The sequence below is a fragment of the Thalassophryne amazonica genome, chromosome 7, assembly GCF_902500255.1.
Source record: "Thalassophryne amazonica chromosome 7, fThaAma1.1, whole genome shotgun sequence".
Classification (NCBI taxonomy): domain Eukaryota; kingdom Metazoa; phylum Chordata; class Actinopteri; order Batrachoidiformes; family Batrachoididae; genus Thalassophryne; species Thalassophryne amazonica.
The window spans coordinates 93436905-93460122 of NC_047109.1; the positions used below are offsets into that span (position 1 = coordinate 93436905).

At 44.2% G+C, this 23218-nt stretch overlaps 1 protein-coding gene across 1 annotated transcript; it reads right to left on the reverse strand.

The window, feature by feature from the left end:
• Positions 1–250: 250 nt before the first annotated feature.
• LOC117514566 (phospholipase A2 inhibitor and Ly6/PLAUR domain-containing protein-like) lies at positions 251–8526 on the reverse strand. Its single transcript, XM_034175090.1, has 5 exons — positions 8392–8526; positions 1670–1771; positions 1438–1584; positions 873–983; positions 251–800 (listed from the first exon to the last, which is right to left on the reverse strand). Exons 1-5 carry the CDS (start codon positions 8519–8521, stop codon positions 598–600), a joined length of 693 nt encoding a protein of 230 aa, XP_034030981.1. The 5' UTR covers positions 8522–8526; the 3' UTR covers positions 251–597.
• Positions 8527–23218: the final 14692 nt, after the last annotated feature.

Genomic DNA, 23218 nt, shown 5'->3' on the forward strand with positions numbered 1-23218 from the left:
CAGAATTCACAAATATATCATATATTGGGTTATTTTTTTTAACTGACTGAAATAATGAAGATGAGAAGACAGAAATATAAAACTCTCCCAATATACTGAAATCACACAAGATTTTCATTTGATTTGTTAGATTTAAGATTTTGGTTTAATGTTTGGTGGATCGATAATTATATTTGTGCTCTGATTCAGATGATCAATTAACCACCTCAGCAGAAATTATAACCACTAAATAAGTCAAATAAAAGCGCTGTGATGAATATGAAGATTTTATTCTGCACAACTGAGCAACAATCAGAAAAGCTACAGAAGCTGAAACAACTTTCTATATTCTTTTTATTCCACACACATCATGGCACAAAACAAAGAAATTTGCATTTTGAACTGATATTAAAAAAGAAAATTTTATCTGTAATACAGAAAGATTTGAAATATAGAAATGACTGGTATCAATCTTTTACATCATATGAGGCAGCTGTTCTTGCTGCATATATGAGAGAGATGATCCAACCTCTGGCAGAAAGCAGTCACAGTAGCACTGATACGTTTCATACTCTTATTACTGAAGATGGTGTGGACTAATGTGACCGTCCCCATCATTTAAGCAAACATGATCAAAGAGAGCAGCGGGGTCACCAGCATGAGGATGGCAGCGCTCGTTCTGCTGGCACCGTTGCACAAGTTTCCCTGACAGCAGTTAATTTTGTCTCCGATGACTGCAGCTAACTGTGAATTCACGATGTCTGAACAAAACAATTTGGAGGCACAGCCCTTTAACGGTACCTTCTGTTTGTCCACCAACGCTGAAAGAAACAAAACTCCTTGTCAGGAACATGAACTGATGTTTGCTGTGAGCGGGGCTGTTGATCTGATACCTGTTGTTGAAATGCAGTGGTCCTCAGTCCCCTCACAGTTCATAATTGTGGTGCAGCTACGTCCATCACAGGTGAAGCACTTTTTCCCATTTGGAGTGCTGCTTGGAGGTTCTGTAAAATAAAATCTATGATTTTCATCTGAATAACAAGGATTAACGTGGGCTGAGTATTTTTCTACACTCAGTTCCTCCTTTTAAAAAGTACAGTTCTTTTTCCACTTCCTCTTATCACCCAAATTCATCATCTTCACTTAAAAATGAGAGTTCAACAAATAGAATATAAGAAACCAACAATCTATTCACAAAATATTGAACTTGTCCTGAAATAATTTTCCTCTTGCTGTTGGTATTTGACACACACACACACACACACACACACACACACACACACACACACACACACACACACACACACACACACACACACACACACACACACACACACACACACACACACACACACACACAGAGGTGACAGAGAGCTGCACAGTTCAGCTTTTTTTCATACAACGGTTTTGTAGTTTTACCACATACTGTGTGTAGTACAAAGAAGCACATGAGGTTACCAGGAACATTTTGGTTGTTGCAGTTGTCAGTTGAGCAGCACACGGTGTTGGCGACAGTCTTAGTGACTCCATTGTTGATCGATCCTGAAGCACAATTCTCGGCCAGAGCACAACTTCTTCTTGTGAGGTCTGTAATTTGTGTACCGCCTGCAACATGAAACAAGTCAGCACAGAGCGGTCTTGTTTTTCTGTAATGATCACAGTAATAACTAGATGCAGACTTCATCCATACCTAGATATGCAGTTATTCGTGTCGCACCACAAAGTTCATATGCAGAACATTGCGTGCTTGTGCAGCTTGAGCCTTGACCAGTGCAGCATGTCAGGCTGGAGGCTGATACAACACAAGAGTCAAAAAAATTAAGAAAAAAAAATTAATTTGATTTAGTAGCAATATCAACATTAAACCCCCCGTCACACATAGCAAGAATGTGGAGGAACCATTCCGACACGCCAAATACTGCCATTATCCAAAGCATTTGGGAAGAAAAGGGCGTGGCCAGCCGTGGTCCGAACGTATCTGGACTGCCTCGTGCACACCTGCCGGATGCAGCCAAAACATATTTCAGACAACAGTCAGATGACACAGACTGCTGTCAGATGGCACCGACACTGGAACTCTCACTCACTCACCCACACAATCAAATATCTGCTTGTCCTCACATTCCCAGCACTAAACTGACCTCTCATCAGTGTGTGTCTCACATGATGGAGTGTGCGCATGTACGTGTGTAGAACAGGCGATCCGAGTGATGAATGTGTGTCCACTCAGTTGCACGTGTGTTCACAATGGCTGAATGAGCTGCGTGTGTAGAACAGGTGATCAAAGCAGTGTGTGAGCGTGTGGCTGAAATGTTCACTCAGCTGTGTGTGTATGTGTCCATAAATGCTGTACCAGCCACTCCACGTGCGCACGCGAGCACAGGAGCTGTCCATCTGGCCGCACAAAAAGGCTGACAGCTGTCAGTGATCACCTGCTTGTGTACAGTCCAGTGAAAAAACTCCCTCTTCTTCTTCTGCTTTAATCACGGAACATTTATAGATTTTGGGCAACTGAATAGACAATCTATAAAGCAAGAAACGTCTGTGTGTATGTGACTCGCATGGCTTTGGACTCTGGCAAGGATGATCGCATTCCTCCCCTCTCCTCTCCTCCTTTTTCTGTTCTCTAGCTCTTTTCCAACCTTCAAAGTCTCAGCTTCACCAGACTGTGAATTCTTCAAATTAAGATTTGGATTAACCATGGAACTGATCAGCTGGTCTCTCAACGCTATTGACACCATTTTTTTTTTCTTTGACAAGTAAGTCAGGGCTGGGGGACCCTGTGTGCCCTGATGGAACCCACCCAGCGGACTATGCTCTCGACGCCTGAGAGAATGGAGTGTGACATGTGGCTCCACTCTCTGTGGAAGACATGAGCATTTATTTCTATTCGCTTTTATGGTGGGAGGTTTGGTGCTGACTGGTTTGTGCGCTGCCCTGACCCACAGGAATTTTTGCAAGACGGCTGCTTCCAGAATCTTGTCTTCTCATCGGCCTGTCATGATGAATAAGTTGGGCAATGCTGTGCAATCTCAGACTGCGTGAACTTGTGAAGTCAAATGCAAAATGGAGACCATCTTGGAGCATATACTCTGCATTGCAAAGGAATGTGCTGCTGAGGACCGGAGAATATTCTTCATAAATTTGCACTCTGGATGGTCAGAGGTGCAGTCAATGGAATTCTGTATCTCTCTGTCTAACATCAACATGGCAGCCTTATTGGCTCCTGAAGTCCAAATTCCCTGAAGTTCCCCCAGATGGATCTACGGCCTTGCTGAGGGAATTTGGCTCCCCCTTCTTATCTATCTACCCTCACCCCCAGCCTGCTGTTGCCTAGCAACGTCACACTTTACACACACACGGACAGAAACTGACAGAAACTTAACTCATGTGCCCATGACGCATGTCTCCCTCCCTCCATCCCTATTACCCCCCGTGTCTCTCCACTCCCTTCACCCTGGCTCAGGGGCGTCGGACTGGGGGGGGGGGGTAAAAGGTACTATGTACCCAGGGCCCAGAGCACAAAAAACTGGCATTAAATACATTTTTGTGTTGCATGTTATTAATGTCCATACAATTTATGTTGTAAAAGAATATAATTAGAATGAATGTGTAAATGTTGCAAAACATAATTCTGCTCTAATAATAATATTGAAAGATCTCTGAGGGCCCTTCCACCCCTGCACAGTTGTACAATGGTTTAGTCCAAGCGCACAGGTGGCACTCTGCTACACACACACACACACACACACACACACACACACACACACACACACACACACACACACACACACACACACACACACACACACACACACACACACACACACACACACACACACACACATATCCCAAACTGGATCTGACAGAAAGAGGAGGTGTTTAGTAGAGCTGAAACAACTAATCGATTATTAAAAGAGTTGTCAACTAATTTAGTCATCAGTTAGTTGTTTAATAACTTTGTTTTACTGCAAATGTTTTGTTTCTTCCATATAAATCAACTGTTGCTGCAGCGTGGCTTTGCTTTGACCCTTGAACCAATCAAAGCAGTGATTCGCAGATCAAAGCAGTGCTTCCATCCGGTGCTTTGTTGATTCAGTGTTTTATTTTGCTTAATTTTAATTTTTCCCCACTAAAACCCCAAAGAGCATATGTCTGTGAGTAATATTTACCTTTTTATGTTAATCTGACCTGTTATGGTCTTCTGAAACAGTTGATAGATGTATTTTATAACTTAAAAACGGGACCGATGCTAACGCATTAGCATGTCTACGGCGTTTTCAATGTTAAAGTTAGCATTAAACTGTTTCAGTTGTCAGCACATTTGTTTTCTGTATAATAATTCATGGCTCATTGTTTGTTGACGTAAAAGAGTCAAATGTATTACAAATTGTAATATTTTATTCATTTTTATTTATATATCAATAATAATAATAGCAACAACAACAGTAATAGTAATAATAACTAATAAAATGCCACAATACAGTTTTATAGAAACGGACAAAAAGAATCTGATAAAACCAAACAGAAAAGATTAAACCAACTAACAATGAACATAAATAAATAAATATAGAAATAAGTGTTTCCTGTGAACACCTAGTGACTCTTACACCTCCACTTCATCCCTGTTTTATTTAAGTTTAATGACAATTTGTTTTGGTCAAACCACATCTTAGCTGTGTTTTTACAAAAGAAATAATAAAATGCAGTAAACTGCACATTTGTGTCTTTTTTCATGAAAATATCTTAAATATAAAATATTACACTTTTGTCAGGCCTTTAAAATACTTTTGTGGACTTGATGTAACATGTTGGCAGTGGTTGAGATAGTTGCTGTAGGCATCTAAAATGCTCATAATCAGGTGTGGTGTGTCAGTGATATATGTACGAGGTCTGTTAGAAAAGTATCAGACCTTTTTATTTTTTGCAAAAACCATATGGATTTGAATCACGTGTGATTGCATCAGCCAAGCTTGAACCTTCGTGCGCATGCGTGAGTTTTTTCACGCCTGTCGGTTGCGTCATTCGCCTGTGAGCAGGCTTTGTGGGAGGAGTGGTCCAGCCCCCTCGGCGGATTTTCATTGTCAGGAAAATGGCTGAGCGACTGTTGCTGTGCTGCATCAAAATTTTTTCAGAAACTGTGAGAGACAGCCAAGTGGAAACCATTCGGAAAATTCAGATGGCTTTCGGTGAAGATCTTATGGGTATCACACAGATTAAGGAGCATTACAACCAGATTAAAGACGGCCCACAACGGCTGAGGGCACGCTGCGCTTCGAGCGGCCATCGACAAGCTGAAACGACCAGATCATTTCCAAAGTGAAGGCTGTGTTGATCCGGGACGTCATCTGACTACCAGAGAAACGGCAAGAGAGGTGGACATAGCACTTTTTTGGCACATTACACTGTTACGGGAGATTGTGTAATGAAAGACGTGTGGTGGAATTCGCGCGTCAGGACGGAGCCGCTAATGGCGCAGAACAAAAAGCACCTCCATGCTGGAAGTCTCACGGGACATGCCCAGCTCTTCCACCATTCGGAAGTTTCAGACGGCTTTGGGTGGCTTTTCAGTCGAGTGAGTATCCGAGAAATTGTCGAAGAGCTGAGCATGTCACAACATGTCCTTTGAGACCAACACGGAGGTGCATTCGTTCTGCGCCATTAGCGGCTCCCTGGCGAATTCCTCCGCTCCTGTTTTCATGACAAAAATCTCCTTTAACAGTGGAATGTGCTGGGAAAGTGCTATGTTCACCTTTTCTGCCATTTCTCTGGTAGTCACACGATGTCCCGGATCAACACAGCATTCAGTTTGGAAATGATCTGGTCATTTCAGCCTGTCAATTGCCGCTCGGAGCACGGCGCGCCCTCCACCATTGTGCGCCGTCTTTAAACTGGCTGTAACACTCTTTAATCTCTGTGATGCCCATAAAATCGTCCCTGAAAGCCATCTGAATTTTCCGAATGGTGTCCACCTGGCTGTCTCTCACAGTTTCTGGAAAAATTTGATGCAGCACTGCTCCAGCCGTTCAGACATTTTCCTCACAATGAAAATCCGCCAAGGGGGCTGGACCACTCCTCCCACAAAGCGTGCTCACAGGCGAATGACGCAACCGACAGGCGTGAATAAACTCATGCATGCGCACGAAGGTTCAAGCTTGGCTGATGCAATCACACGTGATTCAAATCCATATAGTTTTTGCAAAAAATAAAAAGGTCCGATACTTTTCTAACAGACCTCGTATGTGCAAAATAAAAAAACACTACTCCAGTTATGTTTTTGACGAGAATATAACATAACTTTGTTACAAGCTCAAACGCTGATGTTGCCTGATAAAGGCCTTTTAATAATAACTCACTTAGGCCGGGTTCACACGGCAGGATAATTAGGCCGATATCGGACCCGATCTTCCCCTTCCGACAATCTTAAGGACGCCCCGACAATCGTGATGACGTCAAAGATAATCTTATCAGATATTCCTCCTGTGTGTGGTGTGTTCAGAGCGCTCTGATTTGCTCGGAAGGGCGTCAGGAGCGTTCCGATCGCAAATCGGGGATATTCAACATGTTGTTTTTTTTTGGCCCGATATCGCAGCGTGTGTTGTGTCCTCTGACCAAAACGAGCACGCAGCCTGCTGAATGTGACGTCCAGCCAATCAGAAAGCGAGGTGACGGACGCACGGAGCGGAAAATAAAATCAAAACAGCTGTTCTGACTTACCAGAAAATCCGGTGGTCGCGCTGTCCCCACTCCTTTAAAGAACGCCTTTTCTTTTTCTTTTTGTATCGTTTTTTCCCTCTGTTTTAAATAGTCCACAAAGTACCTCCGTTTGTTTACTCTGAAGTCACGTTTAATCTCGAGAGATTTTGCGAGATTTCCTGTCTGAGCTGTGAATGTTCGTGTGTTAAATCTGTTCGTGTGTGGTGTTGTTGTCCTTGCCGTGTAGCTGAACACCACACACTGGACGACCAAACCTGTTAGAGCTGTGATTTTTTTATCTTCACGTGTGTGTTTTGGAAACCTGTCGTGTGAACCAGGCCTTAAAGAAATAATGGCAAAACTCACATGTAAGTAAAAAAACAAAACAAAACAATTAATCGAAAAAATAATCGACAGATGAACTGATTATTAAAATAATCGTTAGTTGCAGCCCTAGTGTTTAGGCTGAAATAAAATATGTCTTTCCTAAAAAAAAATCAAAGTCCGGATTTCAAAAAAGAAGAGAAAAAGGACAGGGAAAGAAAACTAAATGACAGAAAGCAGCTGCTAACCAAATTCTTTGAAAAGAGAGGTGAGCTTGAAAGCTTGCTATACTGAGTTGGGGGGTCTGGGGGACCAAATTGCACCATTTTTAATTTGGTCCCCCAGACCCCCCAACTCAGTATTGCTCCCCCAACTTTAAAAAGGGTTCTGACTCCCAGGTGTGATCTAAGGTATACATGATTGATGAGGTGCAGGACAAGAGAGTGCAGTGATCAGAGGGAGACAGTGATACAAATGAAACTGGGTGTGAATACATGAGAACAGAGATGAGGAGTGTTGACAAGGCAGTGCAGTGACAGCATGGACATGACTAATAACCATCAACTAACAATACTAAAATATCAAGACTGAGAAGAACTAAAAAACAAAGAATGCATGGAATCTCAACAAGAAAAGATAAATACTAGACAATAAACAGAAAAGAAGGCAACAAGAAAATCAAAGGCTGAAACTAGAACATAACTGACACAAATAATATAACCGAAGACTAACGTAGTAAACCCAACAAATCAAACTAGTAACACAAGCAATCATGAAATAACACAATCAAAAACACTGGATCAAAACTAAACTTAAACAATAACGGAACTCAACATGTGACTGAAGTGTGATGAACAGAAAAAAGCAAAATAAACAGATAATCAAAAACACAGACAAAAAGAAATCAATAAAGACAGACAGAAAAAACTTAACGGTCGAGGACTGAGCAGGGGTGAATCATGACACAATCTTTTTCTTAAAATAACTATTTGTGTGTCTCTTTGTATCCCAATGTCAACTATGTCTTAACTATCGTACACTTTGTCTGTTAAAACTATGTAAGAGTTAGTTCACCTCTTTGTACATCCCACCTTCAAACACAGCCTCATACGACCGTCCATGAAAAACCTACTTAAGCTCCCAGTTTTCTATAGGAATACAAACTTCCTACGGGCACTGCACTCATTTTAAAAACAATTCATTGTTCATTCATAAAAGTCAACTTACAACTATCAGTTTTCTTCACGTGCCCTGATAACTCACACCACTGTTTTATTTGGTATGACACATAAAATGATCTGCTCCGCCTCGGTAACTGTTATCAAAAGCAATAAATAAACGTAAATTCAGCAGAATTTCATAAAGTCAATAGCAAACGAAAGAGAAACTTGCCTTTAGGGAGCAGCACGGTGACAAGGATGAACGTAAGGAAAAACATGTTGTGACGGCAGGATGCAACTGATTTTTTGGTTTGAAGAGAGGCCACTATAAGTAAGACCTTGAGCCACTCCTCCTCCTCCATTTCTCCTCCTCTATGAAAACGTCACAGTATGTCAGGTCAAATACTGCCACTTTATTTAAACAGCAGCTGGATTTTAAGTAATGAATTTACAATGTTAGTTACTCAGTGTCAATCAGTTCCAGTTTGTTTTTTTAAATGTGAAAAGCAAATTGTGATGAAGGACAAATCCAAGCAACAAACACAAACTAAATGGTGAAGGAATATATATCCTAAATGTGCTTAAATATGTATTAACCCTTTGTGCTTTTTTCCAGTTATTTCATTTTATCATGTTTTATTCTTTATTGAGCTGAATATAGTTATTGTCACGAGTATGTATGAATGTTTGAGAAGTGATCATTTACGCATATATTAATACAGCTTCTGGTTGTGTGTAACAGGCCCCGTACGAGAGGACTGTTGCCAGATGAATTGTTCTTGTGGCTGCAGTTAAAATTTGTGTCACATGACAATGTTTCGCCACTAGGTGGAGCCTTTGCACCAGAAATGCATTGACTACTTTTCAGATGCATTTATTTTCGTGTGTATTTTGTTTATTTTTACATTTCTTTTATATTGTATAGCTGAAGAGGCAGTTATATTTTGTTTCTTAGTGAAATTAAAATTGTTACTTTATTTAGTTTTGTCTAAGTAACTGAATGAGGTCACTTCTTGTTTGACGCTAAGGAAAAAAAACAGCACTTTATAGACTTCCAGTTAATCTGGCAAAGAGGATGTTAATCCTCGTTTAGCATTATGTTAGGTTAATAAAACAGAAATCCCATCCAGGGTTTTCATGTATCCCATAATCCCTTGCATGCCAGAGAGTCGCTGCAGTCAAAACAACATAGAGAATCCACATGATGACAATTGTAAATGAATATTATACTACAAAAATGTATTTTTTTTATGCTTTTCATCACGTTAATAAGAGACTGCATGGATGATACCCTGAAAACTTGCTAAAGCAATTATAACAAATAATCCGTGTCTGCTACGTTTAATCTGCGTGGAATTTAATAAACGCAAACTGACTTTTCAATCCACTTTATTTATATAGCACATTTAACAACAAAAATGTTCCAAAGTGCTGCACATAGGATCACAATAGATAAAACCCCAAGAAATTAAAAATAAAAAAATTAACAATAAAAATAAGTAGGATATGCAAGATAAATAAATAAATACATACATACAGCATACAAAGGATAAAACCAATAAAATCTACTTAATTAAAAGCAAAAACAATAAAACAGAGGACCACACAATTCACGCAGTGTTAAAAACCAGATAATAAAAGTGGTTCTTCAGACGAGACTTAAAACACTCCACTGTGGGGGCTGTTCGGACATGGAGGGGCAGAGCGTTCCAAAGTCTGGGGCCAGCCACTGAGAAAGCCCTGTCCCCCCTGGTTTTAAGTCTCGTCTTAGGTACAACGAGCTGGAAATGGACCTTGGACCTCAAAGCATGAGCCGGAGAGTAAATTTGTAGGAGGTCAGTGATGTATTGAGAGGCCATTCCTTTCAAAGCTTGAAAAACAAACAATAAAATCTTAAAATCAATTCTAAAATTAATAGGAAGCCAGTGCAAAGATGCAAGAATTGGGGTTATGTGATCACGCTTCCAGGCCCTTAAGAAGTCGCGCTGCAGCATTCTGGACTAACTGCAAACGGGAAAGAGCCCGTTGGCTGATGCCGAAATAAAGTGCGTTACAGTAGTCCAGACGACTTGAAATAAAAGAGTGCACAACTTGTTCAAAAAGGTTAAAAAATAAAAACGGTTTTACCTTTGATTAAAAAAATGAAGATGATAAAAACACGATTTCAAAACACCATTGATTTGTTTATCAAATTTAAAATCGCTGTCTATGGTGACACCAAGGCTGGTGACTTTGGGACGTGCAAAATCCTTGAGAGGTCCCAAGTCAACGAGGGCACTTACAAACAACATAACCTCTGTCTTGCCCTCATTCATTCATTCATTCATCTTCTACCGCTTAGTCGCGGGGGTGCTGGAGCCTATCCCAGGAGTCATAGGGCGTGGTCTTGCCCTCATTAAGTTTTAAAAAATTCTGTGACAACCAAGCCCTGACGTCACACAGACAGTCGAGTAGGGGTGTCAGGGGGCAAAGGCTGTTTTTAGCGATTGACATGTAGATTTGACAATCATCAGCATAAAAATGGTAGGCCACGTCATGTTTTTTAAAAATCTCTCTGAGTGGGAGGAGATATAGAGCAAAGCGCATGGGTCCCAGGATAGAACCCTGGGGGACTCCATAATGAAGATGGGCTGATGACCAGGTGGAGTCCCCCAGCCTGACGGAGAAAGACTTTTCAGACAGATAGGAACTAAACCACTCCAGAACAGTCCCCCTGACAGACATACAGTCTCTCAGGCGGTCTAAAAGAATTGCGTGGTCGACTGTATCAAAAGCTGCAGTTGGATCTAAAAGCACTAAAATGGCTGAATTGCCAGAATCAGCTGTTAAAAGGAGGTCATTAAAAACCTTTAAAAGTGCAGACTCAGTGCTGTGAAATGCTTTGTACCCTGATTGAAATGGATCCAATATGCCATTTTTATCTAAAAAAGGCTGAAACTGTGTAAAGACGCATTTCTCTAAAATTTTCAACACAAGCGGTAACTTGGAGATAGGTCGATAATTTGAAAAAGCCGTAGGATCCAAACCCGGTTTTTTGATCAGTGGCTCCACAATAGCATTTTTACAAAAGGAAGGCACAATTCCACAAGACAGACTACTACTGATAATTTCTCTGACAAGTCAGTAGGGTCGGTAGGACAAGAAGAGGGTTTTAGATTCATAACTATTCCTGTCAGCACAGTCATTGACACAGACTGAAACTTGCTAAAAACAAGCGAGCACTGATTTACTACACGACATACCGGGGAGGGTGATATATTGACCCTAATGGCATCAACCTTATCAATAAAAAGTGGAGAAATTTTTCACACATATTTTTTGTAATTTCAAACATATTATATATATTAGTCTGGAACAAAGAGAACAAACAGTGTTGTAAAGAACAGTAATCAAGACATTAAAGAGCAAATTAGCTTTTTGTAATTAGATGCGCAGTTCTATCCTTTATAACCAGAGGAAAGCTGCTTCTAGAAGAAACTGCTCTATCTTCTTCAGACAAAGGAGACCTGGTCACAGAAAAGAAAAAAGCTCATTTCTTTTGACCCCATACTAACATGCGGGCAATATCACCCAAGTAATCCAGAGGCATACAGTTTTAACTTATGGTTAAAATTTTAACCAAACTAATTTTGGACAAGTTATTTAAATTAACATCACGTCTGAAGTTTTATAAAGTGAAAATATCAGAGATATGTTTTAGTTTTAAAGTAATGCACTAATTTTGAATGTTTTAGTGTGGACACGCTGTGTCCAGGTGCATTATGGGTATCTCAGTACATTCACAACAGAATAAATGCATTTGATGTTGTTATTGTGTTTGTTTTATGTAAAAATGCCAGAAGAAACCCAGGTTGCTTCTCAAAGCCGAAAAGTCTGTTAAATTGTGATTCAGGCCGTGTGATATAACTGGTGTCAAAATGCATAGAACACTGCCATCTACTGGCGACTGATTATATCACAGTGTTGTCAACTGCAAGATTTTAAAATTATCTGTAGGTTTCCAAAACCTGAGACCACACACGTGGAGATAAAAAAAGATCTGACAGGTTTAGTTGTACAGTGTGTGGTGCCAGCCACACAGTAAAAACAATAGACACAAACAGATTTCACACACGAACATTCCCAGGTCAGACACCTCGCTTTCTAATTGGCTACATGTCACATTTAGCTCCTCACATCCTTCTTAACACACCACACACGGCAGGAATATCTGATAAGATATTTATCATCGTCACAATTGTCGGGGCGTCCTTAAGATTGTCGGAAGGTGAAGATCGGGTCCAATATCGGCCTAATTATCTTGCCATATGAACCAGGCTTGATGTCATGATGCCTCACGGAGCGACTGATTGACCTGTTATAACACAGCACCGAGCTGCTAACAGATCGGATGTTATGACGCCTCACGGAGTGACTGATTGATGCGTTATAACACCGCACCGAACATGTTTTCACTATTATTTGATTTCTTTGTGCAACTGACATCGTTATTTAAAAATTCGAAAGGCGATTCCTTCTGCCACACAACTCCAACCACACACCAGAAAGCTTTTTGACAGTTCTTGTTATTGAAAGAAACCTTGTCTCCTTAACCAGATAGAGTTGTGATGTCATCACGCCTGCGCTTAGGCGCTGTCTAGCGGGATCTTGAAAAGTTCTTTCTTTTTTATATACAAATGAAAAGACATATTTTACAAAAGCACATTTATTTGTAAACACAACACATGTTACATTGATTCACTTGTGTTGGTTTTTACATAGAATGAATGAATCAACCAGTCAGTATGAGCAGAGGCTTAGTTTACCCATAATCCCTTTGGGCTTCTGTGTGTTAATGTTCAAATCTTCAGAATTAGTGCATTATTTTAAAATTAACAGATGTGTTATATATCACTTTGTACATTTTAAGAGTTTACATTAATGTAGTTATTCTATCTGGAATAATTTTATTTTTAAAGCAAAACCATAATTCAACCCTGCTTTCCATTTCAAGACCTCTGCCTCATTGCTGGACCACTGTATCCTTGTCAGAACAAATGATGCTTTCCTACAGCAGGGGGCAGAGTGCACAAAGACAGAAGCGCTGGCTCAAGCCGGAAGTGCGTCTGCGCTTGTGCAGATAATACAACCCCTGGCAGTAATTATGGAATCACCGGCCTTGGAGGATGTTCATTCAGTTGTTTAATTTTGTAGATAAAAAGCAGATCACAGACATGATACAAAACTAAAGTTATTTCAAATGGCAACTTTCTGGCTTTAAGAAACACTATAAGAAATCAGGAAAAAAAAACAATTGTGGCAGTCAGTAACGGTTACTTTTTTAGACCAAGCAGAGGGAAAAAAATATGGACTCACTCAATTCTGAGGAATAAATTATGGCATCACCCTGTAAATTTTCATCCCCAAAACTAACACCTGCATCAAATCAGATCTGCTCATTAGTCTGCATCTAAAAAGGAGTGATCACACCTTGGAGTGCTGTTGCACCAAGTGTACTGACATGAATCATGGCTCCAACACGAGAGATGTCAATTGAAACAAAGGAGAGGATTATCAAACTCTTAAAAGAGGGTAACTGTTGGTTTTTCACAGTCAGCTGTGTCTAAACTCTGGACCAAATACAAACAACATGGGAAGGATGTTAAAGGCAAACATACTGGTAGACCAAGGAAGACATCAAAGTGTCAAGACAGAAAACTTAAAGCAACATGTCTCAAAAATTGAAAATGCACAACAAAACAAATGAGGAACGAATGGGAGGAAACTGGAGTCAACGTCTGTGACCGAACTGTAAGAAACCGCCTAAAGGAAATGGGATTTACATACAGAAAAGCTAAACGAAAGCCATCATTAACACCTAAACAGAAAAAAACAAGGTTACAATGGGCTAAGGAAAAGCAATCGTGGACTGTGGATGACTGGATGAAAGTCATATTCAGTGATGAATCTCGAATCTGCATTGGGCACGGTGATCATGCTGGAACTTTTGTTTGATGCCATTCCAATGAGATTTATAAAGATGACTGCCTGAAGAGAACATGTAAATTTCCACAGTCATTGATGATATGGGGCTGCATGTCAGGTAAAGGCACTGGGGAGATGGCTGTCATTACATCATCAATAAATACACAAGTTTACGTTGATATTTTGGACACTTTTCTTATCCCATCAATTGAAAGGATGTTTGGGGATGATGAAATCATTTTTCAAGATGATAATGCATCTTGCCATAGAACAAAAACTGTGAAAATATTCCTTGCAAAAATACACATAGTGTCAATGTCATGGCCTGCAAATAGTCCGGATCTTAATCCAATTGAAAATCTTTGCTGGAAGTTGAAGAAAAGGGTCCATGACAAGACTCCAACCTGCAAAGCTGATCTGGCAACAGCAATCAGAGAAAGTTGGAGCCAAATTGATGAAGAGTACTGTTTGTCACTCATTAAGTCCATGCCTCAGAGACTGCAAGCTGTTATAAAAGCCAAAGGTGGTGCAACAAAATACTAGTGATGTGTTGGAGCATTCTTTTGTTTTTCATGATTCCATATTTTTTTCCTCAGAATTGAGTGATTCCATATTTTTTTCCCTCTGCTTGGTCTAAAAAAGTAACCGTTACTGACTGCAACAATTTTTTTTTCCTGATTTTTTATAGTGTTTCTTAAAGCCAGAAAGTTGCCATTTGAAATTACTTTATTTTTGTGTCATGTCTGTGATCTGCTTTTTTTTTCTACAAAATTAAACAACTGAATGAACATCCTCCGAGGCTGGTGATTCCATAATTTTTGCCAGGGGTTGTAACCATAACTGTACACCATCAGACACCAGTCACCAGGCAACTCACCTGTCCAAAAGCAGTGCTGCAAAATCTTTGAGTTCGATCGTCAGTCTTCTGTCGCAGTTGCTCCCAACGATCTCTCACCACCGTTATCTTCTCTTTTTCTCTCGCTCCAAATTATATCTTTTCTTCACACTTTCTGTGTATATCGCCGGTCTTCCTTGCTTTCTTCCACTTCTACTGTCTCTCTCCTCCATGTTGTCTTCTTCATGCATCGCAGCCAGCGGTGAAACCTCCCACGTGACCTGTGACATCACCCTGATGGTGACCTGGCTTTCGAATTTTTGGCACCTGCCAATAATTCAGAATTTGTTTTGATATGGACAAATTTTAGTCATGTTCAGACTAATATTTTAGGAATCCTTTATATTCACACTAACGAACAAAATTACTTTGTTCCCCATCAAAATTCTAACAATCGTCTCAATTTCAATATGCTTCCTGGCACTCTAGCTTTAATTGGAGTTCATCTGAGGTAAATTCAGTTGATTGTACATGATTTGGAAAGGCACACACCTGGTTACATATAAGGACCCACAGTTGACAGTGCACGCCAGGGCACAAACCAAGCATGAAGTCAAAGGAATTGTCTGTAGACCTCCGAGACTGAATTGTCTCAAGGCACAAATCTGGGGAATGGAAGAAGTTCAGATCCACCAGGACTCTTTGTACAGCTGTATTAACTGAGCAACTGGGGGAGAAGGGCCTTAGTCAGGGAGGTGACCAAGAAACTTCATTCACGTGGTCATTATGGGGTATTGTGTGTAGAATTTTGAAAGGAAAAATGAATTTACTCTATTTTAGAATAGGGCTGTAACATAACAAAATGTGGCAAAAGAAAGAAGCACTGTGAATATTTTCTGGATATACTGCATCTCTTTGTAAAATTCTTCAGTATTTACAGATTTTTTTTGACAATGTATCTTGAGTTTTTTCTTAGTAATTCATCACCCAAGGACCTGTTAAATGCTTGTGTTTAGTGCCCTGAAAAGACCAGTATGCCACCGTGACTCACAGTGCAAAGAGTGCTGACACTTCACTTCGCCTTCTGTGCAATTCAGCAGGAAGTTTCAACACTGAAATAACCACAGATAAGTTCATTTTTCTGACACATCATGCTTCCTAAAGAGGAAATACAAAACGCCAAATTACATGAAAGTATTAGGAATAGACATGAAAATGAGAAATGATTAATTAGCAATATTATTAATTACTATATTTACAAGGATTGTGATCATAAAAAGATACAAAAAGGTGACAAAATACAATCCAAAAATGGGTCAAATTTACGAGGTCTATTAGAAAAGTATCTGACCTTATTTTTTTCAAAAACCATATGGATTTGAATCACGTGTGATTACATCAGACATGTTTGAACCCTCGTGGGCATGCGAGAGTTTTTTCACGCCTGTCGGTTACGTCATTCGCCTGTGGGCAGTCTTTGAGTGAGGAGTCGCCCACCCTCTCGTCGATTTTTTCATTGTTTAGGAATGGCTCAGAGACTGCTGCTTTGTTTGATCAAAATTTTTTCAAAACTGTAAGGCACAACTGAGTGGACACCATTCGATAAAATCAACTGGTTTTCGGTAAAAATTTTAACGGCTGATGAGAGATTTTGGTCTGGTAGTGTCGCCGTAAGGACGGCCCACGGCGCCTGACGGCGATCTGCGCTTCGAGGCGGCAGCGTCTCGCCGTTTCAAGTTAAAAACTTCCACATTTCAGGCTCTGTTGACCCAGTAAGTCGTCAGAGAACAGAGAACTTTCAGAAGTCGTCGGCATGAGGAGTTTATTCGGACATTCCATTGTTAACGGACATTTTGTAATGAAAGAACGTGTGGGCAGAGTCGCATGTCGGGCCGGACCCGACCGCGGGGGGTCGCAACAGGAAAAACACCTCCGTTGGAAACCTTAACGGGCAAGTTGGAACATGCCCAAGCTGTTAAACAATTTAAACAATGTATTAACTGAGCAATTGGGGGAGAAGGGCCTTAGTCAGGGAGGTGACCAAGAAACTTCTTTCACGTGGTCATTATGGGGTATTGTGTGTAGAATTTTGAAAGGAAAAATGAATTTACTCTATTTTAGAATAGGGCTGTAACATAAAATGTGGCAAAAGAAAGAAGCACTGTGAATATTTTCTGGATATACTGCATCTCTTTGTATAATTCTTCAGTATTTACAGATTTTTTTTGATAATGTATCTTCAGTTTTTTCTTAGTAATTCATCACCCAAGGACCTGTTAAATGCTTGTGTTTAGTGCCCTGAAAAGACCAGTATGCCACCGTGACTCACAGTGCAAAGAGTGCTGACACTTCACTTCGCCTTCTGTGCAATTCAGCAGGAAGTTTCAACACTGAAATAACCACAGATAAGTTCATTTTTCTGACACATCATGCTTGCTAAAGAGGAAATACAAAATGCCAAATTACATGAAAGTATTAGGAATAGACATGAAAATGAGAAATGATTAATTAGTAATATTATTATTATATTTACAAAGATTGTGATCATAAAAAGATACAAAAAGGTGATGAAAATACAATCCAAAAATGGGTCAAATTTAACTTATCGTAAAGATTCCAAAAAGGTATAGTTTGGACTATCTATGACTGAATGATCAGGAGTTATGGGGTAAAAACAACAAAAATGGTGACAAAGGTCAGTTTCAGTTTGTACAGGGGTCAAAAGTTAAAGTTCCTTCAGTTTTGTGTTGATTGTGTTGAATGTTTGGTCTCCAAAATAAAGGTCAAACAAGGTCAACGTCCATTGGATTCTTTGACATGTGACATATGTTACCCTGTAACATGATAACTAAGCATGATACATGGTCCAAACTATTCCTATTCCTTCCTAAATCCCTGTTAACTCAACTAAAAATTTGCATAATTTTTTACCAAAATTGGAGCAACTTTAACTTTTGACCCCTGTACAAACTGAAACTGACCGTTGTGTTGTGTGGGCCGCTGAAGAGGAGGTACTGCTGGCTCACCACCACCGGATGGCGCCCTGCTTGGAGTGCGGGCTTCAAGCACAAGAGGGCGCCAGAACCACTGGGAGTGACAGCCGTCAATCATCCTCAACACCAGCTGTCACTCATCATCTCATCATCACCATCACCATAAAGGCCGGGTGGCGACTCCACCTCCTCGCCGAGAAAGCTCCTACGATACAAGGTAATCTCTCTGCTGACTTATCCGTCAAATAATAATCTGATCTGTTTTGCAGCTGTTTTTTCCTGGTGGTATTTCCTTGACTGGATTTTCGGAGCTGCACGTGTGTATGATTGGAGGTGGAGGCTCTCCCTCCACAAGAATCAATAATCAAGGTTGCTGGGTGTGAGGATTCACACTCACTACCTTCTGTTTTTTCTGCCAGCAGTACCAGGGCCGACAACGGAGGACAGAGACCACCTGGGGACTCGGGGCTTGGCGGCTTCGGTGTTCTTCAGGCCGTTGGTGGTAGAAGCGGTGTGGGTCCCGGCTCTTCGTTCATCTGAGGTCTCCTATCTTCGAGCCTGCCCGCAATCCTCTTGTGTGTGATTGGCAGTACCTTTGTTTATTTTACGTTGTGTTCTTGTGCAACATTAAATTGTTACTCCTTCCCTTATCCATTGTCCGTTCATTAGCGCCCCCTGTTGTGGGTCCGTGTTACGACACCTTCCCAACAGGATTTCTCGGCCATTCGTCATGGATCCCGAGGGGCGTCAACCACAGCTTGAACAGCCAATGGGAGAACAGGGAGCGCAGGCGTCAGCAGGAGGCGTGGTAAGTGATCTGCAGCAAATCCTTACCGCTTTCACTGCTCAGTTACAGCTGGTAACTGAGCAAAATGCAAGCCTCAATCAGAGGATGGAGGCTCTCACCGCCAGAGTGGAAGCACGCGAGTCAAGCGTCGCTGCAGTGTCTCCTCCTGCTGGTCCGGGGCCTAATGTAGATGTTCCACTGGCCGTTCAACTACCCCCCCCCACCGTCCCCTGAAGCTTACATAAGTCCTCCTGAACCGTACGGAGGCTGTGTGGAGACGTGCGCAGACTTCTTGATGCAGTGTTCGCTCGTTTTTGCACAGCGTCCAGTCATGTACGCGGCAGACGCCACCCGGGTGGCTTATGTAATTAATCTGCTTCGAGGTGAGGCACGCGCTTGGGCTACAGCGCTCTGGGAACAGCAGTCATGGCTTCTGACGTCATACGCTGGGTTTATACGGGAGTTCAAACAGGTGTTTGATCATCCCAACAGAGGCGAGACCGCCTCGACCGTGCTGCTGTCACTGAGACAGGGGCGTCGGAGCGCGGCCGATTACGCTGTCGACTTCCGCATCGCGGCTGCGAGGTCGGGTTGGAATGACGTCGCGCTCCGCGCCGCCTTCATAAGCGGACTGTCTCCAGTACTGAAGGAGCATTTACTGGCTAAGGACGAACCGCAGACTTTCGACGGGCTTGTCACTCTGGTTATACGCTTAGACAACCGTTTGAATGAACACCGTCGGGAGCAGGCCGGGGGGCGTGGCCGGGCACAAGCCGTCCCTCTCTCTTCCGGGTCTGACGGGGTGACGTCGTCCTCACGCTCCATTGCCGGTGGGCTCCGTGTGGCAACAGCTCCCCCTGCTGACGAAGCTATGGACACGAGCAGGGCTAAAGTGAGATCAGATATTAAACAAAGGAGACTGGCCCGCGGGGAATGTTTTTACTGTGGCTCATGTGAGCACCTGTTAAAAGACTGCCCCAAACGGTCAAACACCAACGCCCGTCCTTAGACACTGGGCTAAGGGTGGGCCATAACATGTGCACGGGAAGTTCCCGCAAATCAGCACGAATCCCAGTGGTAATCCTGAGTGGGGATTTAACCCTTCACGCCCCAGCACTGGTGGACACGGGGTCCGAAGGGAATCTGTTGGATAGCAGATGGGCAAAGGAAGTGGGGCTCCCCCTAGTGGCTCTGCCTTCGCCCTTGAAGGTACGGGCACTAGATGGCACTCTACTCCCGCTAATCACACACCGGACCCAGCCTGTGACCTTGGTTGTGTCTGGGAATCACCGGGAGGAGATAGTGTTTTACGTGACATCTTCTACCTCCCGAGTGATTTTGGGTTTTCCTTGGATGGTGAAGCACAATCCCCGGATCGATTGGCCGTCTGGGGTCGTGGTGCAGTGGAGCGAAACCTGCCACCGGGAGTGTTTAGGATCCTCGGTTCCCCCCGGAATGACGGCTAAGGAGGAGGTTAAAACCCCTCCCAATCTGACGGCGGTGCCAGGGGAGTACCATGATCTGGCTGACGTCTTCAGCAAAGATCTGGCGCTCGCCCTTCCACCACACCGACCGTACGATTGTGCCATCGATTTGGTTCCGGGCAGTGAGTTCCCGTCCAGTAGGCTGTACAATCTCTCACGTCCGGAACGCGAATCAATGGAAACCTACATCCGGGACTCCTTGGCCGCCGGGTTGATCCGGAACTCCACCTCCCCGATGGGTGCTGGTTTCTTTTTTGTGGGCAAGAAAGACGGCGGACTTCGTCCATGCATCGATTACAGGGGATTGAACGAGATCACGGTTCGCAATCGATACCCATTGCCCCTCTTGGATTCGGTGTTCACACCCCTGCATGGAGCCAAAATATTCACCAAACTCGATCTTAGGAATGCGTACCATCTAGTTCGGATCCGGAAGGGAGATGAATGGAAGACGGCATTTAACACCCCGTTGGGTCATTTTGAGTACCTGGTCATGCCGTTCGGTCTCACTAACGCCCCCGCGACGTTCCAAGCCTTGGTTAATGACGTCCTGCGGGACTTCCTGCACCGGTTTGTCTTCGTGTATCTGGATGATATACTCATCTTTTCCCCGGATCCTGAGACCCATGTCCGGCATGTACGTCAGGTCCTACAGCGGTTGTTAGAAAACCGGCTGTTTGTGAAGGGCGAGAAGTGTGAGTTTCACCGCACTTCTCTGTCCTTCTTGGGGTTTATCATCTCCTCCAACTCCGTCGCCCCGGATCCGGCCAAGGTTGCGGCGGTGAGGGATTGGCCCCAACCAACGAGCCGTAGGAAGCTGCAACAGTTCCTCGGCTTCGCAAACTTCTACAGGAGGTTCATTAAGGGTTACAGTCAGGTCGTTAGCCCCCTGACCGCCCTGACCTCCACCAAAGTCCCCTTCACCTGGTCGGACCGGTGCGAGGCCGCGTTTAGGGAGTTGAAACGCCGGTTTTCATCTGCTCCAGTTCTGGTGCAGCCTGATCCTACTCGCCAGTTTGTAGTAGAGGTGGACGCCTCAGACTCAGGAATAGGAGCCGTGCTGTCCCAGAGCGGGGAGTCCGATAAGGTTCTCCATCCTTGTGCCTACTTTTCCCGCAGGTTGACCCCCGCTGAACGGAACTATGACGTGGGCAATCGAGAACTCCTCGCGGTGAAGGAGGCTCTAGAAGAGTGGAGACACCTGTTGGAGGGGGCTACGGGGCCTTTCACGGTTTTTACGGACCACCGGAACCTGGAGTACATCCGGACCGCCAAGCGGCTGAACCCCAGGCAAGCCCGCTGGTCCCTGTTCTTCGCACGCTTTGACTTCCGGATCACCTACCGCCCCGGGACCAAAAATCAACGATCTGATGCATTGTCCCGGGTGCACGAAGAGGAAGCCAAGGTCGGGTTGTCGGACCCCATCGACACCATCCTTCCCGAGTCCACTGTCGTGGCTACCCTCACCTGGGACGTGGAGGAGATCGTCCGGGAGGCCCAGACTAAGAACCCGGACCCGGGAAACGGTCCGAAGAATAGACTCTACGTTCCACCAGAGGCTAGGGCTGCCGTCTTGGACTTCTGCCACGGATCCAAGCTCTCCTGTCATCCTGGAGTGCGTAGGACCGTGGCAGTAGTCCAGCAGCGCTTCTGGTGGGCGTCACTGGAAGCCGACGTCCGGGACTACGTCCAGGCCTGCACCACCTGTGCCAGGGGCAAGGCGGACCATCGCAAGACCAGGGGTCTCCTCCAACCCCTGCCTGTGCCTCATCGCCCCTGGTCCCACATCGGTCTGGACTTCGTCACGGGCCTCCCGCCGTCCCAGGGCAACACCGCCATACTGACGATAGTGGACCGGTTCTCCAAGGCGGCCCACTTCGTGGCCCTCCCGAAGCTCCCAACGGCCCAGGAGACGGCAGACCTCCTGGTTCACCACGTCGTGCGTCTGCATGGGATACCGTCGGACATCGTCTCGGATCGTGGTCCCCAGTTTTCCTCGCAGGTTTGGAGGAGTTTTTGTAAGGAACTGGGGGCCACCGTGCGTCTCTCGTCCGGGTACCACCCACAGACGAACGGCCAGGCAGAGCGGGCGAACCAGGAACTTGAACAGGCTCTTCGTTGTGTCACCTCCGCTCACCCGGCGGCCTGGAGTAACCATCTGGCCTGGATCGAGTACGCTCACAACAGCCAAGTATCCTCTGCCACCGGCCTCTCCCCCTTTGAAGCGTGTCTGGGCTACCAGCCCCCGTTGTTCCCACTTGTGGAGGGAGAGGTCGGGGTACCCTCGGTCCAGGCCCACCTGCGGAGGTGCCGCCGGGTGTGGCGGGCCGCCCGCTCTGCCCTGTTGCAGGCCCGGACGAGGGCCAAGGCCCATGCAGACCGCCGGCGTTCCCCGGCCCCTACATACCAACCAGGGCAGGAGGTGTGGCTATCCACCAAAGATATCCCGCTCCAGGTAACCTCCCACAAACTCAAGGACCGCTTCATCGGGCCGTTCCCCATCGCCAAGATCCTCAGTCCGGCCGCAGTGAAGCTAACTCTCCCGGCTTCACTGCGGATCCATCCGGTTTTTCATGTTTCCAAACTCAAGCCATACCACACCTCACCGCTCTGCTCCCCCGGACCCGACCCACCTCCTGCCCGGATCATCGACGGGGAGCCGGCATGGACCGTTCGTCGGCTCCTGGACGTCCGTCGGATGGGTCGGGGCTTTCAGTACTTGGTGGACTGGGAGGGTTACGGACCCGAGGAACGCTCCTGGGTGAAGAGGAGCTTCATCCTGGACCCGGCCCTTTTGGTCGATTTCTACCACCGACACCCAGACAAGCCTGGTCGGGCGCCAGGAGGCGCCCGTTGAGGGGGGGGTCCTGTTGTGTGGGCCGCTGAAGAGGAGGTACTGCTGGCTCACCACCACCGGATGGCGCCCTGCTTGGAGTGCGGGCTTCAAGCACAAGAGGGCGCCAGAACCACTGGGAGTGACAGCCGTCAATCATCCT

What these genes read in the sequence shown, in the direction of transcription:
- LOC117514566 (XM_034175090.1), bottom strand. Translation starts at nt 8,521, where the DNA reads ATGGAGGAGGAGGAGTGGCTCAAGGTCTTACTTATAGTGGCCTCTCTT. An exon ending in CACCGTGCTGCTCCCTAAAG is followed by an intron (nt 1,772 to 8,391) that starts GCAAGTTTCTCT and finishes GTGTTGTATCAG; the next exon opens with CCTCCAGCCTGACATGCTGC. An exon ending in ACGAATAACTGCATATCTAG is followed by an intron (nt 1,585 to 1,669) that starts GTATGGATGAAG and finishes TTCATGTTGCAG; the next exon opens with GCGGTACACAAATTACAGAC.